The sequence below is a fragment of the Engraulis encrasicolus genome, chromosome 9 (genome assembly GCF_034702125.1).
Source record: "Engraulis encrasicolus isolate BLACKSEA-1 chromosome 9, IST_EnEncr_1.0, whole genome shotgun sequence".
Classification (NCBI taxonomy): Eukaryota; Metazoa; Chordata; class Actinopteri; order Clupeiformes; family Engraulidae; genus Engraulis; species Engraulis encrasicolus.
Genome location: NC_085865.1, coordinates 21,907,245 through 21,920,470, shown reverse-complemented (window position 1 = coordinate 21,920,470; position 13,226 = coordinate 21,907,245). Strand labels below are relative to the sequence as shown.

At 45.4% G+C, this 13,226-nt stretch overlaps 1 protein-coding gene across 2 annotated transcripts in view; it reads left to right on the top strand.

Moving 5' to 3' along the window:
- Positions 1 to 1,543: 1,543 nt before the first annotated feature.
- The window catches only part of tmeff1b (transmembrane protein with EGF-like and two follistatin-like domains 1b), a 33,167-nt gene continuing 21,484 nt past the window's right edge, over positions 1,544 to 13,226 (top strand). Inside the window, exons 1-2 of one of the 2 annotated variants that reach the window (XM_063206121.1) lie at positions 1,544 to 2,299; positions 6,213 to 6,269. In XM_063206121.1, coding sequence (XP_063062191.1) covers positions 2,140 to 2,299; positions 6,213 to 6,269 — 217 coding nt within the window. In that variant the 5' untranslated portion in view covers positions 1,544 to 2,139. The remainder of the gene's footprint in view (positions 2,300 to 6,212; positions 6,270 to 13,226) is intronic. The other variant, XM_063206122.1, reaches the window with a different exon arrangement.

Here is a 13,226-nt window from a genome sequence, read left to right as displayed (position 1 = left end):
GGAGATCAGGTATTTGAATGCGCTCCCAGTGAAACAATACAAATTAAAGATGAAAAATTTACAAAATGACAAAATGGTCACTATGTATCACATGTACAATAAGTTAATTTAGCATCAACATGTTATGTTAGACTATACAGATTGTGAGCCTAACCCGGTGCCATTGTTACATGCTTTTACACAGTTCGTTACATTGTAATTAATGTAACAATGGCCGCAAAATAAAGTTGAACTAAATCGACTCCCCGACCCTTGTCTCTGACTCCATCCGTAGGAATCTTTCCTTCATGAACTCTTCAAATATGCATCCGCTCTCTGTATTTCATTACCGTCACAAAAGTCAGGGCACAATGCAGATGGCAAGAGGCAGTTCCCCTCCCTGCTGCTGGAGGTAAGCTAATGATTTGCATTGGGCCGAGTAAAGAAGGGATTAGCCGGACACACTGCTGAGACAGTGTTGAATCGCAGAGAGAGAAGGGGGGGGGGTGACCATCTTATGTCCCAGATGGTTAGCCAATTGGGGAGAGGTGGAGTGAAGAGGAGGTGGAGGAGGAGGAGGAGGAGGTGGAGGAGGAGAAGGCCAGAGCCTCAGTTAGTCGCTTATCCTGCGGTGGTGGTGGCACGATACACAGAAAATGTTGTAATGTAAATTCAACGCCTAGTGAGAGAGTTGAAATGAACACTCATGGGTGTTGGCCCTGCGCTCTTAGAGTTGAATTACGTAACACTGCGAAATGTTCTGTGTGGCCTACCGAAAAGACTGTGGCATTATTGCCTCTAGATAATTCCCATCAGGTCTCATCAACTGAGGGTCAGGCTAATCTGTAAATACAGGGATTGTGAGGGTGCCTGGGTGGGGTGGGGTACGGTGGGTGACAGGGGGTGAGGGACTAACTTAGAAAAAAAAGCTGTCTCAGCTCATTCCAATACACTGAGATGGATGTGGAATTTTTGATTTTAGGCCTAACATGTCACTCACGCACACCCACAAAAGCATTATTAATTATGAACTGACAAGGTGTACATCAAACTGTTGCAAACTTAAGTTGACAGCTGGTGTATATAAAGATGTTGGCAGCACCATTGCCCTGAGAGCTATTTCAAAAATATAAAAACACACTAAATGCAATTTTTTTGGTAGGCTAATAAAGAGGTATGTAGGCCTAAGCGTAGGCCCATTTTATCCCAACACAATTGCAAATAATTAGCCTGTGGGGACTATTGTCATTAAAGTATTAATGGATAAAAAAAAGACTCTCACAGGCTTAATTTAGATTTCAGGGTGAAAAGGAGTGAACCAATCTAAAAGTCTGCGTAAAGCAGTTGTGGATTCAATTTGGAAAAAAATAATTATTGCGTTATGATATAAATGTACCAAGGGGGAAAATCCAATAAAAGGACAGATTCCGCACATCAATCGCATGTTGGAATTGCAGGGGAAGCGGCTTGATTGCATCCTGCGTGGAGGTGTCTGGTCTCCTCACGCTTCCCAAAGGATATTGGGGGAGGTGGTCTTGCGTCACGTGACTGCAAGACATCCTTACCGACCCTTTGTTGTAAAGGCTACCCAACAGCCCTCCGAGTTTAGAGTCTACATTGACGTTTTATGGTGCAAGAAATCGGATGATATCAAAGAAGTATTGGGGGGACTAACGTGTATCTGGAGCCTCGTTCGCTCATCCCGTTGATGAGCTGCGCGTATCGACGGATTCGCGGAGGAAAAGGCACACAAAGACAGAGGGACCTAGCGATACAGCGAGAGAGGCACCGCTGTGAGGCAGGCTACTCATTTACGTGCGCACACGTTCGGGACATTGAGAAAGCGAGTGAGTGAGGAGTCGTAAATACGGCCAGGAAAATGTCCGTGTAGGCTTATTCGGATGCAGAATTAGTAGGGGCTTTGGAGTGATGCTGGCACATATGCATACTCCATCTCGGGTAATAATCCCCATCCACGCAACCATCTTTTAATCACCGGAGAGTAGCACTTGGATCGGGGGTGCTTTGCCTCTGCGAAGCCTGCATGCGTGCCTTCTAGGTCGCTTTTGTTTTCTTGTTTTTCGCACGAGACATCCAACGAAAGGGAACGAATTTATTTCCAACTGAGGACTGCCGTGTCTGCACCGACGGTTTTCCATCATGTTGTCAGGCTATCGGATCGTACGGTGGTTGGGACCATTCCATAGTCAGCCTCACCTAACGTTCATCTATTTACTGTCCATCTCGGCATTGCTTGGGGTCCATTCGTCGTATCCACAGAGCGGTGAATGTACATCGGGCAAAGGAAAAGGCTGCGTTGGTAAGCATTTAATCAATATTCAAATATACACGTTGTTGTGGAAAGCTGTACACAAAGCACAATGCAACAGTCAGCTGCTGTTTTTGTTTGTGTATAGGAACAAACAAAAGACGCACGCCGCCAAGTTTATCTCTGTTAGCGTTTGTGGGACAAAATGGCACATGGAAAATGGAATGGGCTAAAGATTTCTCTATGCGTTATTACGCGGAAATAACTGTTATATAGGCTTTGTGTCAGCATAACCCCAATCGACCCACCACGATGTTGCATCCTCCTTGATGCGCTGGTGTCACTTGTGAACGATCAGGTGTAGCCTATGATGAAAGAATAGCAGTTCCGAACCCCACCCATCAATGCTCTTGTGCGTAGCTCCTGCTAGACTCATGCAAGCTGTTACACCGCTAACCTTCTTTTCCATACATAATAGTCGCGCACAACTAAACCATGTCACAAGCAGTGGTCCACGCCACGTTTCCCTGCTATTTGCCCAGTACACAAACGTGTAGTTAAAGGCATCGTGAGCAAGGCCACAGTGTTATCAGATGGGCTTAATACGCATTTCTGCTTCCTCTCCATCCTGGTTAATTGCTGCTTGCCACAGGCCCCGGGGCTAAACGTTTGGTCCCACTGAATTGTCAGGGGCGCTAGTGAGGCTGGGGGCATCAGGCATTGACATCAGTGTCGTCTGTCTGTTGAAAATGCTCTTCTCTTTAAACAGCATATGGTTTGTGTAGTATCCACTTTCTAATACACGCACAATACAGGCTGCCTCATAGGGGAAGGAAAAAGGTCTTTTGACAAATGAAGCCATGCTGCCTGCAACTGGTTTCACCATCTTGGTACTCTGCCAAGCCATAAGGCATCTGGTAGTAATGCATCAAGCCAGGAATCAAACTGCATGTTGTGTTGTGATTTAAATAAGCCTGGTTCCAGATTCGGTAGTTCGCCAGTGATGTGGCTTTGGCACTCCAGAGGATGTGGGCAAGGGGAAATAGCACAGACTACCCACTTCTCTGTTTGAACAACAGTGAACCCAGAGCCACATGGAGCAGTTTAAAGTCACCATCAGAGGTTTCCCTTGATGTTGCAGAACCCCCAAAATGTGGCTTCCATTCCACAATCCCTAATAGTGAACAGTTGCAGAACTCTAGTCCCGTGTCTTTCCGCCTGTCTTTTGTACAGTAGGTTGGACTGCGTGCAGAATATAATATTCAGCTTAGAGAGAGAGAGAGAGGGCCTGTTTTACTAATTAATAATCTGGGAGCCGTATTTCGCCAAAGCTGAGGCGTGCTGGTGTGAGAGTGTGTTGGCGTGTTGTGTGTGTGTGTGTGTGTGTGTGTGTGTGTGTGTGTGTGTGTGTGTGTGTGTGTGTGTGTGTGTGTGTGTGTGTGTGTGTGTGTGTGTGTGTGTGTGTGTGTGTGTGTGTGTGTGAATGACTGTGTGTGTGTGTGTGTGTGCGTGTGGGTAGGCTATGCGTGCGCCTGTGTGCCGGTGGGCAGTCGTCCAACGATGCATTGGCGTAATCAATTCTGGAAGGGACAATGGTCTGGATAATGTAACTCTGCATCTGCCACGTTTAATAAAGCCGCTATCTGAATATTCATTTTAATTACTGGACTGAAGAGCCTTCAAAACAGTATTTAATGGAGGCCCCATGTGCGGTTGTATAAGCGATGCCTTTTGGGATAAAAGATGGCTTTTCATATTAATATACCGTACATGTAATTAACCTGTTGGCAATATAAGGCATTGGTACTGTGCTGAAAAAATGCAAACATAAAGAGTGGACAGACTAACTGTTACTTAAAGGATACACACAGAGCACTTTATTTTGTTGACGCGCTACTCGTGTTATTTGCCAGTGGTACGCAATGCACTACAGTGTTATCATTTTACAGCTCAGTCTGTGTGTAACCCCATTTCTACTTGTTTGAAGAAGGCCAATTTGGGTTTTATGTGAGTGTAAAGCGTCCGCCGTCTAGTGTCTCTCCCTCTGTTGTTAATTGTGTTCATTGATTAAAAACAAAGTGTTGTGTGAAGAGACTCAGAGAGCGGTTTGACACCAGGGTTGACATTTAGGAATTATAGCCCCATCAGCACAAGGGACACCCTGAGGAGACCAATAGTCAAATATTCAGCTAATTTGGCTCCCAGACACAAATACACACACACACTCGAACAAACACACACACACATGCACATGTGCACACACACACACACACACACACACATGCACGTGCATGTGCAAACACACACACCAACACACACACATACACACACATAGGCACAAGCACGCACGCACGCACGCACGCACGCACGCACATGTACGGATGCACGCAGGCATACACACACACACACACACACACACACACACACACACACACACACACACACACGTGCTGCTTCAGACACTGTGGCAGCAATGAGCCCTGGTGGCGGCGGCGACTTGTCGACTTCAGCATTAGAGCTGCCAGCAGTAATGTTTTTGGCTGCGTAAAGCTCCCAAGATTGCTTGTTCTGGTGTCTTATGAGATAGGAAATCATGCACAACGAAGCACATTAATAATGTGAACAAGTGTGGCAACTCATTAAACGAGAGGTATCTTTGTCAGATGGTTTGATTAAGAGCAGAGACTAAATTATGAGAACATGCTTTTTAATAATATCCTGAATGACAAAAATTGTAGCTTATCAGTAATCATTTACTGTACAGTAACACATGCATTTTATATCACATAGTAATTACATAGTGAAATTAGCAAATTACATTACATAGTAATTACACTATACTAAGTTAGGCCTATATGTCTTATTAAATACTGTGTCTGTTTTGTTTTTTTTTATTATTATTTCTTCTCTTTCTAATCTATTCATGTATTCGCTGAAGCCCTTCAGCACCAAGACTTGTTAGTTGGTGCCACATCCCTATAGCAAATTAGTGACTTTTTCAAAGTATTTCCCCCCTCTGCTGGTGTGACAATAACTTCTTGTGAGGCCTTGTTCCTTTCTACACAGCCAACCAAATTGTTAAGTGTAGCAGAAAAAAGGTGGTGGCCGTGTGTGTGTGTGTGTGTGTGTGTGTGTGTGTGTGTGTGTGTGTGTGCGTGCGTGCGTGTGTCTGTGTGTGTGTGTCTGTGTGTATGTGTGCGTGTGTGTGTGCGTGCATGTTTGTGTGTGTTTGTGTGCAAAGTGTTTCTGAAGGAGCCCGAGTTTCTATAGTGGCTTTTTATTTGATCTCACCCCTTCCCTCAGGACAGATCAATGCTTTTTATTCCCCACCATTTTGTGACACTGAGGGAAAAGGCCACGACAATAGTGGCCATTGTGCACGATTGGTTACAAGCGCAAGGCCCTGGGCCCTTCGAAAAGAAGAGGCTTAATCAGGGATGGCCTCAGAGGGAGAGAGAGAAAGAGAAAGAGAGAGAGTGAGAGAGAGAGATAGAGAGAGTGCCTGCCTTTATAAATGGGCCTGGAGACAATGGCTGCCCCAGGATTCCTTCTGGCACTAGTTACTATGACTTTGCTGAGGCACTGACGGCCATTGTGGCCCGACGTGTTTGTGTTAAAAAAGGGACACGGTCGCAGCTGCAGAAATTTAGTCCCATTTATTATTGAAGCAAAATAGCAACAAAGTAAGCAAGCAAGCAATCAAACAGGCGGTCCCCTGTGCTGTTGTGTCTGTGTGTGTATGTGTCTGTGTGTTTGTGTGTGTCTGTGCATGTGCATGCGTGTGTGTGTGTGTGTGTGTGTGTGTGTGTGTGTGTGTGTGTGTGTGTGTGTGTGTGTGTGTGTGTGTGTGTGTGTGTGTGTGTGTGTGATGTTTTTGTGTGTGTTTGTGTGTGCGTGCCCCATGTGTGTTTGCGTTCATGTGCTCGTGGTTGGTCCCATCTGACATGTGCTGCTTTTGTCACAGGAACCAGGGTTAAACCTCATCAAACACCAAAAACTGGGCCGAGAACTTCACCGAAAGGTACATTTTTCATTCATCAACATTCACGGTTCAACGGTTGGGTCACCAATTGGAGTAGTAGCTAACCAATTGGGTTGAGTAATAAACGTGGGCAAAAAAAAGAAAGCTAGTGTAAATCTCAGAATCCACATAATAGCTCCATCACGCCAACCATTTATTAGCTTCACGATTGTTGTCACTGATGATTGTTGTTAAAGAAAACTTTGTGGTCTTCTTCTTCTTCTTGACCTATTTCTGCAAGAAGATCTCGACCTATTAAACGTGGGTCTTTTCGAGGTCAACTCCGCTATGTGCATTACATTAACAAGTGTTTGGTGAGGTGATTGATGGGCCTTGGCAAGCCTCTCTCCACTCCAGGCGGGTTTGCCTAATAGCCTGGGACAAAGTCGTGGGGTTTTGCATGCATTAGTTGGCGGCACTGTTTGAGGCCCCATTCAAAGTCGCAAGTAGGAAGTGGTGCAGGCCAGTGCATTCAAGGGGACTGTGGATAGGGGGCCAGTCGACAAGTTGACAAGCCGAGAGAGAGAGAGAGAGAGAGAGAGAGAGAGAGAGAGAGAGAGAGAGAGAGAGAGAGAGACTCGCTGAGGGTCTTGCAGCTTTAGCTGTACAGTCTGAGATGACAAATGGACTATTAGCCGGTGTCTTTAAAGCCGAGAGAGAAAAAAAGTCAAGGTTATTTTGGAAAATGTACATTGATGTGTTGCAGGAGACAGCGGGATAGATGACTCCTTGCCTTATGTTTCATTCTTCTCTCTCAAGGAGCACTAGGCTGCATCCCAGACAATGGGGGGAAAACAGCCAGGAAAATATTGATATTTACACACTGTACCGAGACAATTCTCGGATTACAAGGCGTAACCAGGTAAAGGTTGTACATTGGGGTTGGACTGTCATATCATAACATAAACATACATTATTTTATTTGTTAATTTCATCTCTGCAAACGAAATGCTCTTTGATTAGTTGTGTGTCATTGCGTGCCATTCTCCATACGAGTCTGTTTACTCAGATATATATGGGCTTGGTGGTCTGTTTACATTTAAACTCTGTGCAGCTGACTCTGAAAATGCATGAAGTCTCCTCCAGTATAGGAAGTCCTTTGTAAATCAGCGTGCTATGCTATGCTTGGTGCGCACGCTCTGCATTTGTGGTGTGCCTAATTCTCTTATGCTGCACGGTTGTCTTCACACAGAAACTCTCTCTGCTCTTGTGGCCTTTTTTTTCAAAACAGGGACAAGCTTGTCGGCTTGGAATGCTTCCTCTTTCATGGTAGTAACCTCTAAAATCTTAGGCTAATGTTCAGAATGTAGTAAACTGAACTGACAACGGAAATGTTATTTTTTTTCTTCGTAGCAAATCGCCACTGTGATTGAAATTGTATTTTATTTGATATGTTGTGTGCACTTCTTGGTATGAAATATATCAGCTCATGGGCTGTTAGACATTGAGCGCTACAACACATTGTTAACACCCATTGCCAGTAAACAGTGTTGGCTGTCAGACTGACAGGCTGTCAGAAATGTCCATGCAAGTGGCTGATAGCAAAGCCATTTGCCAGGTGGTGTGGTGCAGCAGTGTGGTTTTCCCCTTGTAAAATGGTGGTCTAACTACATCAATCAAACGCACTCTCAAGCACAACCTGGCCATGACAAAGACAACTTATGTGCAGGTGTGTGTTTGGTACCATAGCTTTCTATACAAGTTTTGCGTTAGAGCTAACACAAGACCCTGAGAACCTTAATATTGAAGCAATGCATTCTAGATGGCAATACATTTTTCCCCCATTCATCCTTTTACCACAAATGCCCTGTTGCTGGTTCTTCCTCTGAGAGGTTTTGGCCAAGGTGGCAGCAAATAAGTAAAGCTAAAACTACTTTTTAACCTAACAATAATGAATAAAGGCGTTTTAATTTTTGTGGATAAGAAGAGTGCGTTGCACCCCCTTCGTTTTGATGAGACTCTTTCCCTCCCCTTACCAAAAAGCACCTGCAAGAGAATATTTTTTACAATTCCTGAGCACTTTGGAGTTTTTCTTCATTTCATGGCCATACAACATATGTTAGTCAGGTTACATTAGAAAATTTTAGAAAAATATGTGCAGTTTTTTAACCTGAGTTTGCAACAGGAACAGGGGTTCTGTGACATTCTTTGAGGAGCAGTGGTAGTGAAACGAGAAGAACTGGTGATGGTGGCAGAATATTATAGGAAAGGAGCAGAGTAGAATATAATAGGCCAGTGGTTCTTAACCTTTTTTCTTGAAGCACCCCCTAATCTGTGCCCAAGACAAGCCGCGCACCCCCAAACCAAACGTCTATACGTGTATACGCACTAAAAAAATTATTTCAGTGAATAATTACAATGATTCTTGCTTTACACATTAATCAATTCTTTAATGACTTTACATTAGGTCCAAAACATGTTTTAATTTGTTCTTGATTTGGCCTAATTATGAGGTTTGGAATCAGAATTTTGGTCACAACCTCAACACAAACAAAATTCCGTGCACCCCCTGAAATCTCTGGCGCACCCCCAGGGGGTGCCCGTACCCCAGGTTAAGAACCACTGTAATAGGCAATGGGTAGTAGGCAGTAGAATATTAGGAAAGTAAAGACGGAATATTATTGGAAAGGAGAACAGCATCCTTTTATAGGAAAGGAGTACAATACGGGGCATGAGAGGGAATACGTACGTGAAACGGAGGACATACAGTATAGTTACACACAAGCTGCAGTGTATTGCCATGTGCCCTCACTGTAAAAACCCCCCCCCCACAAATTTACCAGCTGTCTCAGAATTTCAAGTTAATTTAAATCCTTCTTACAAGTTGTGTAAAGCTTTGGATTGAAGTGTTGTGTTCAAAGCTTCACACAACTTACAATAAGGATTCAAATTAACTTGAAATTTTGAGGCAGGGGGTAAACTTAAACCATGCTGATATTTTCTACAGTGCTGTTCACACTGTCAAGCTGGCAGGTTAGTGTCTCTGAACATTGCCTACGTCCTACCAGCTCAGCATCTACATACAGTCAGTGTCATATGCTGTCTGTCTGTTTCCATTCCTCCCTCCCTCCCTTTCCTCCCTCTCTCCCTCCCTCTTTTCCCTCGCTTTAGAAAGATGTTTTGGAAGCCCAGCCTGGCCCGCCCTTGTTTGGCTTTGAAGTGAGCATCTCAACAACCAGTAATCAAGTGCTCATTACACTGAGTGATCTCCAGCAGATGTCTCTCAAAAACGCAAACCTTTTTTTTCTTTCTCCCCGCCTCAACTCTCTACCCACACACACATAACCGCCTTTGCCGCAATGCTTAGGCAGACGTTTTATGGCCATTATCGCGTTGTTACTTACTGACTTGACTTAAGATCTAGCGTAGTTGCACTCACTCCACTTACACAGACGGTAGTGATATTATTAATGCCCCTTCTCTCTGAAGTCCTGTTGTCCATCATAAAGTGCCTCAGTCGCTCGCCGTCCCTTTACGCTTCAGCTCTTGTGGGGATTAAAGAGAGGGACTTCTTCAAAGCAGCGGCGTGAAACATTTGCTTTCTGCCTCTCTCGTCTCTCTCTCTCTCTCTCTCTCTCTCTCTCTCTCTCTCTCTCTCTCTCTCTCTCTCTCTCTCCCCCCTCACTGCAGATTCAGGCAAAAATAAATGAAGAGCATCTGACATCACAGCCAATTTGTCATCATTTTCAGTAAAAGATGAACTCCCTGGAGGAAATAGTTTTTTTTCAGTCTTCTTCCTTCCTTTGCGAAAATATATTGTCTCGGAGCCATTAATGAGATCGCGTATTGGCTTTAGAGTCACCTAAAGATGAATGGTCCTTAAAACAGGACAATATAAACAGACTCTCTCAGACCCTCCTAGTCCCTGGTGGTCACTAAGAGACAGAGTAGGGAGGCGAGCTATAAGCCCTCCTCTCTCCTCATTCATATTGTGGAGATTACGCCGGAGACTTCAGCAGCAACTAAACGCGGTAATATACTGTGTTGGAGCTAGCCTGATAGCTGAGCGCTATAGCGTCTTCCTGAAGAGATCCATAATGACTCGCTGATTGCCTGGGTGAATACAGCAGCAGCACAGTGGTGTTGGTGCTTGCTAATGAGTTGAACTGCAGATTAACAGGGAAGGCCTTTGGGTTTCTGGTCTTCTTGGTTTTTTTTCTTCTCCTCCTGTTTACGACAGATCTCTGATTTTCACTCCTGCATGTTCAGCTCCCCATGCCGTATCGTCGCACGATACCTCAGCAGCTCCCTCTGGGCTGCAGGCCTAATTAATCAATTTATGAGGAAGTGAGCGCTGTGCTGTGTGCCGTGTGGTTCGGTTCATTGCGGTTTTACCAGTCATCATCTGCATCAGCACCCTGATGGCTGAAACCGGAGGCCACATTTTGAAGGAGAGGAGGGAGGACACACTCCGAATCTTTTCCAATTACGAAACTCTGAGCTTTTCTTATACGGTTTCTCTCTTTTTTTTGGTAGCTCGCTCCACACTCTTATTGATTTTCCCTCTCAACCTTCCCTCTCTCTCAACCTTGCTGTTTGTTTGTTTGTGTCTGTCTCTGGGGTGACAGACGGATTGGTGGGGCTTCAGTCGGTCTTGCCCTCAGAGAAAGAAAGCAAGGCCAGGTGGAGATAACACCGCTGACTTTGAGAGAGCTTCATCAAGCAAAGGGGACACACTACAGAGAGAGAATGAGAGAGAGAGAGAGAGAGAGAGAGAGAGAGAGGCAGAGAGGCAGAGAGAGAGGAATAGAAAGAGAAAAAGGAGAGAGAAAGACCGAGAGATGACGATTCCCCTCGGCCTGGCCCACACGGCGAGAAATTGAGTCTCGGGGCAGCGTTTGCCGTTAACCTCTCTTTAGCAGTCAATCGCCCTCCCTGAGGTGGAAACTAAGCCAGAGTTGTCGGAGCTCAACTGTGATTCTCCTCTCACAGCACGAAACCACCCAGCTGGGAGTCGAAGAGGGAGGGGGCGTAGAAAGACAGAGAGAAAAAGAAGAGAAAAATACAAGCCTCAATGTTAGACAGCATGTCCCCTTCACCGACACTCAAACTGTGCAGCCTCAGGTCAATTGCATTACTGCAGAAAATTCCCCATTTCATAATCATTCAACGCCTATTAACAGACGTTATTGAGGCTCCGGAATTCATTGGCTGAACAAAAAAAACCCATACGTGCCTCAATGAACATCAATATTGCGGGGGTCTTTTTTTTCCTAGCTGTCTTTGGAAGACGCAAAGCAAACAAGTATTTTGATTGACAGCCATAATAACCAATGGCTGGAGGGGATGAAATGGCCGGTGTCACCCCACTGGCTGACGGCAGAGGTCCTCTGGGTCATTGACCCGCCGTGGAGATGGGTATTGATGTTTTCTAAAGTGGAGTCAGATGATCTGGGTGCATTGGACTCGGGGCTTATTTGCCTTACTCGCCTCTCTCTCTTTCTCTTTTTTCCATTCACTCGCTATTTTTTCTCCCCCTCTCTCTGTCTGACTACTATCCTGTTGTGTTTTGTTTTTAGGTCTCTGTTCTTTCGTTCTTGTCTCCTCTCTTGTCATCTGTTCTTTGCTGTTGTTTTTTTTCTCTTCCTACGTATATATCAATGTCTCTACAGTGTTCTTCTCTCATTTTCACCCCTGTCCTGCCTGGATGTTATTTGTCCCATCTGTCTTCTCTCTCTCTTCTTTCTTTCTCTCCTCTCTCTCTATTTCCTGCCTCCCTCTATTTTCCCCATCCCTCTCTCCCCAATCTCCTCCTCCTCCCCCTCCTGTGCGGTGACATTGATTTTGTTCTCTGCTCTGATTATCTCGGCGTCAGCGTGAGACCAGATCCAGTTTTGCCTTCCCCTCTCCTCTCCTCTCCTCTCTCCGTCCCCTCTCTTTTCCTCTGTCTCCCGCTCTCCTCTCCTCTCTCCCTTTGCCAACCCCTGTCTCCCCCTCTCCTGTCCTGTCCCCCTCCTCTCTATTCCTTTCACTCTCCCTCCTCTTTGAGTTTTTCTCTCTGCCCCAGTCTGGCCCTAGCCCGGCCCCAGCTCGGCCCGGCACAAGGCTCTGCACACTATTAGGACGCCCGCTGTGGCCCATTTTGGAGCAAGTGCAAGTTGTCCCCTCTCTTTCTCTCTCCCCTCTCTGTCCCTGCTCCAGGCACAGTCCCAATCTGCCTCCGGCAGCCCCAGCTAGCCCCAGCATAGCATGGCCCAGCTCTGCCCGAGTGCAGGGCCACCCGCTGCTATCCATTTTGGAGCAAGCGTTTGTCCCCTCTTTGTCCCCTCTCCTTTCCTCTCCTCTCTCTTCTTTTTTTCTCTGCGTCCCCTTGCCTTTCTCCTCTTCTCTTCTTTCAGTCCTAGTTCCAGCATAATGCAGCCCAGCTCAGTACAGGGCAGAAACAGTACAGGGACACCCGCTGACGTCCATTTTGGAAATTCGCTCCATCCATGGAAGTGGGTCAGAGGGGATGAATGAAAGAGGGGTTGAGGGCTGGGGAGGGGGCAGAGTAAACTTAGGAGCAGTTTTTCCAACTTTGTTCATGGTATGTAACTCACTTGCTCGCTCTTTAGCCTGCAGGCACAATGATGACAGTGGCGTTTAGCATCAAAATGTAGTCATCAGTGAGTGCTTGTTTGTGTGTCTATCTCGCAACATGTCCCCAAACAGTCGCACTAATGAGTCTAATGCCAGCGTATAACCCTTTGGAGCCCTCAAAATAAGCAGTTTCTTCTCTCAAATATAGAGACAAGCTCCAGGACAAAATATGACCTAAATATTAAATATACAGAAAAAATCTTAAAATCAGTTTTGTAGTCTACGTAGAACGCAGGTATACGGAGTATACCCACTTCTAAATTTCAGGGATTTCAGTATACCCACTTAAAATTGATTGATCCATTATTTAGAATAACACAAATATAAACAGTATACCCACTTCAAAAAATGCTCAAATATACAGTATACCCACCACAA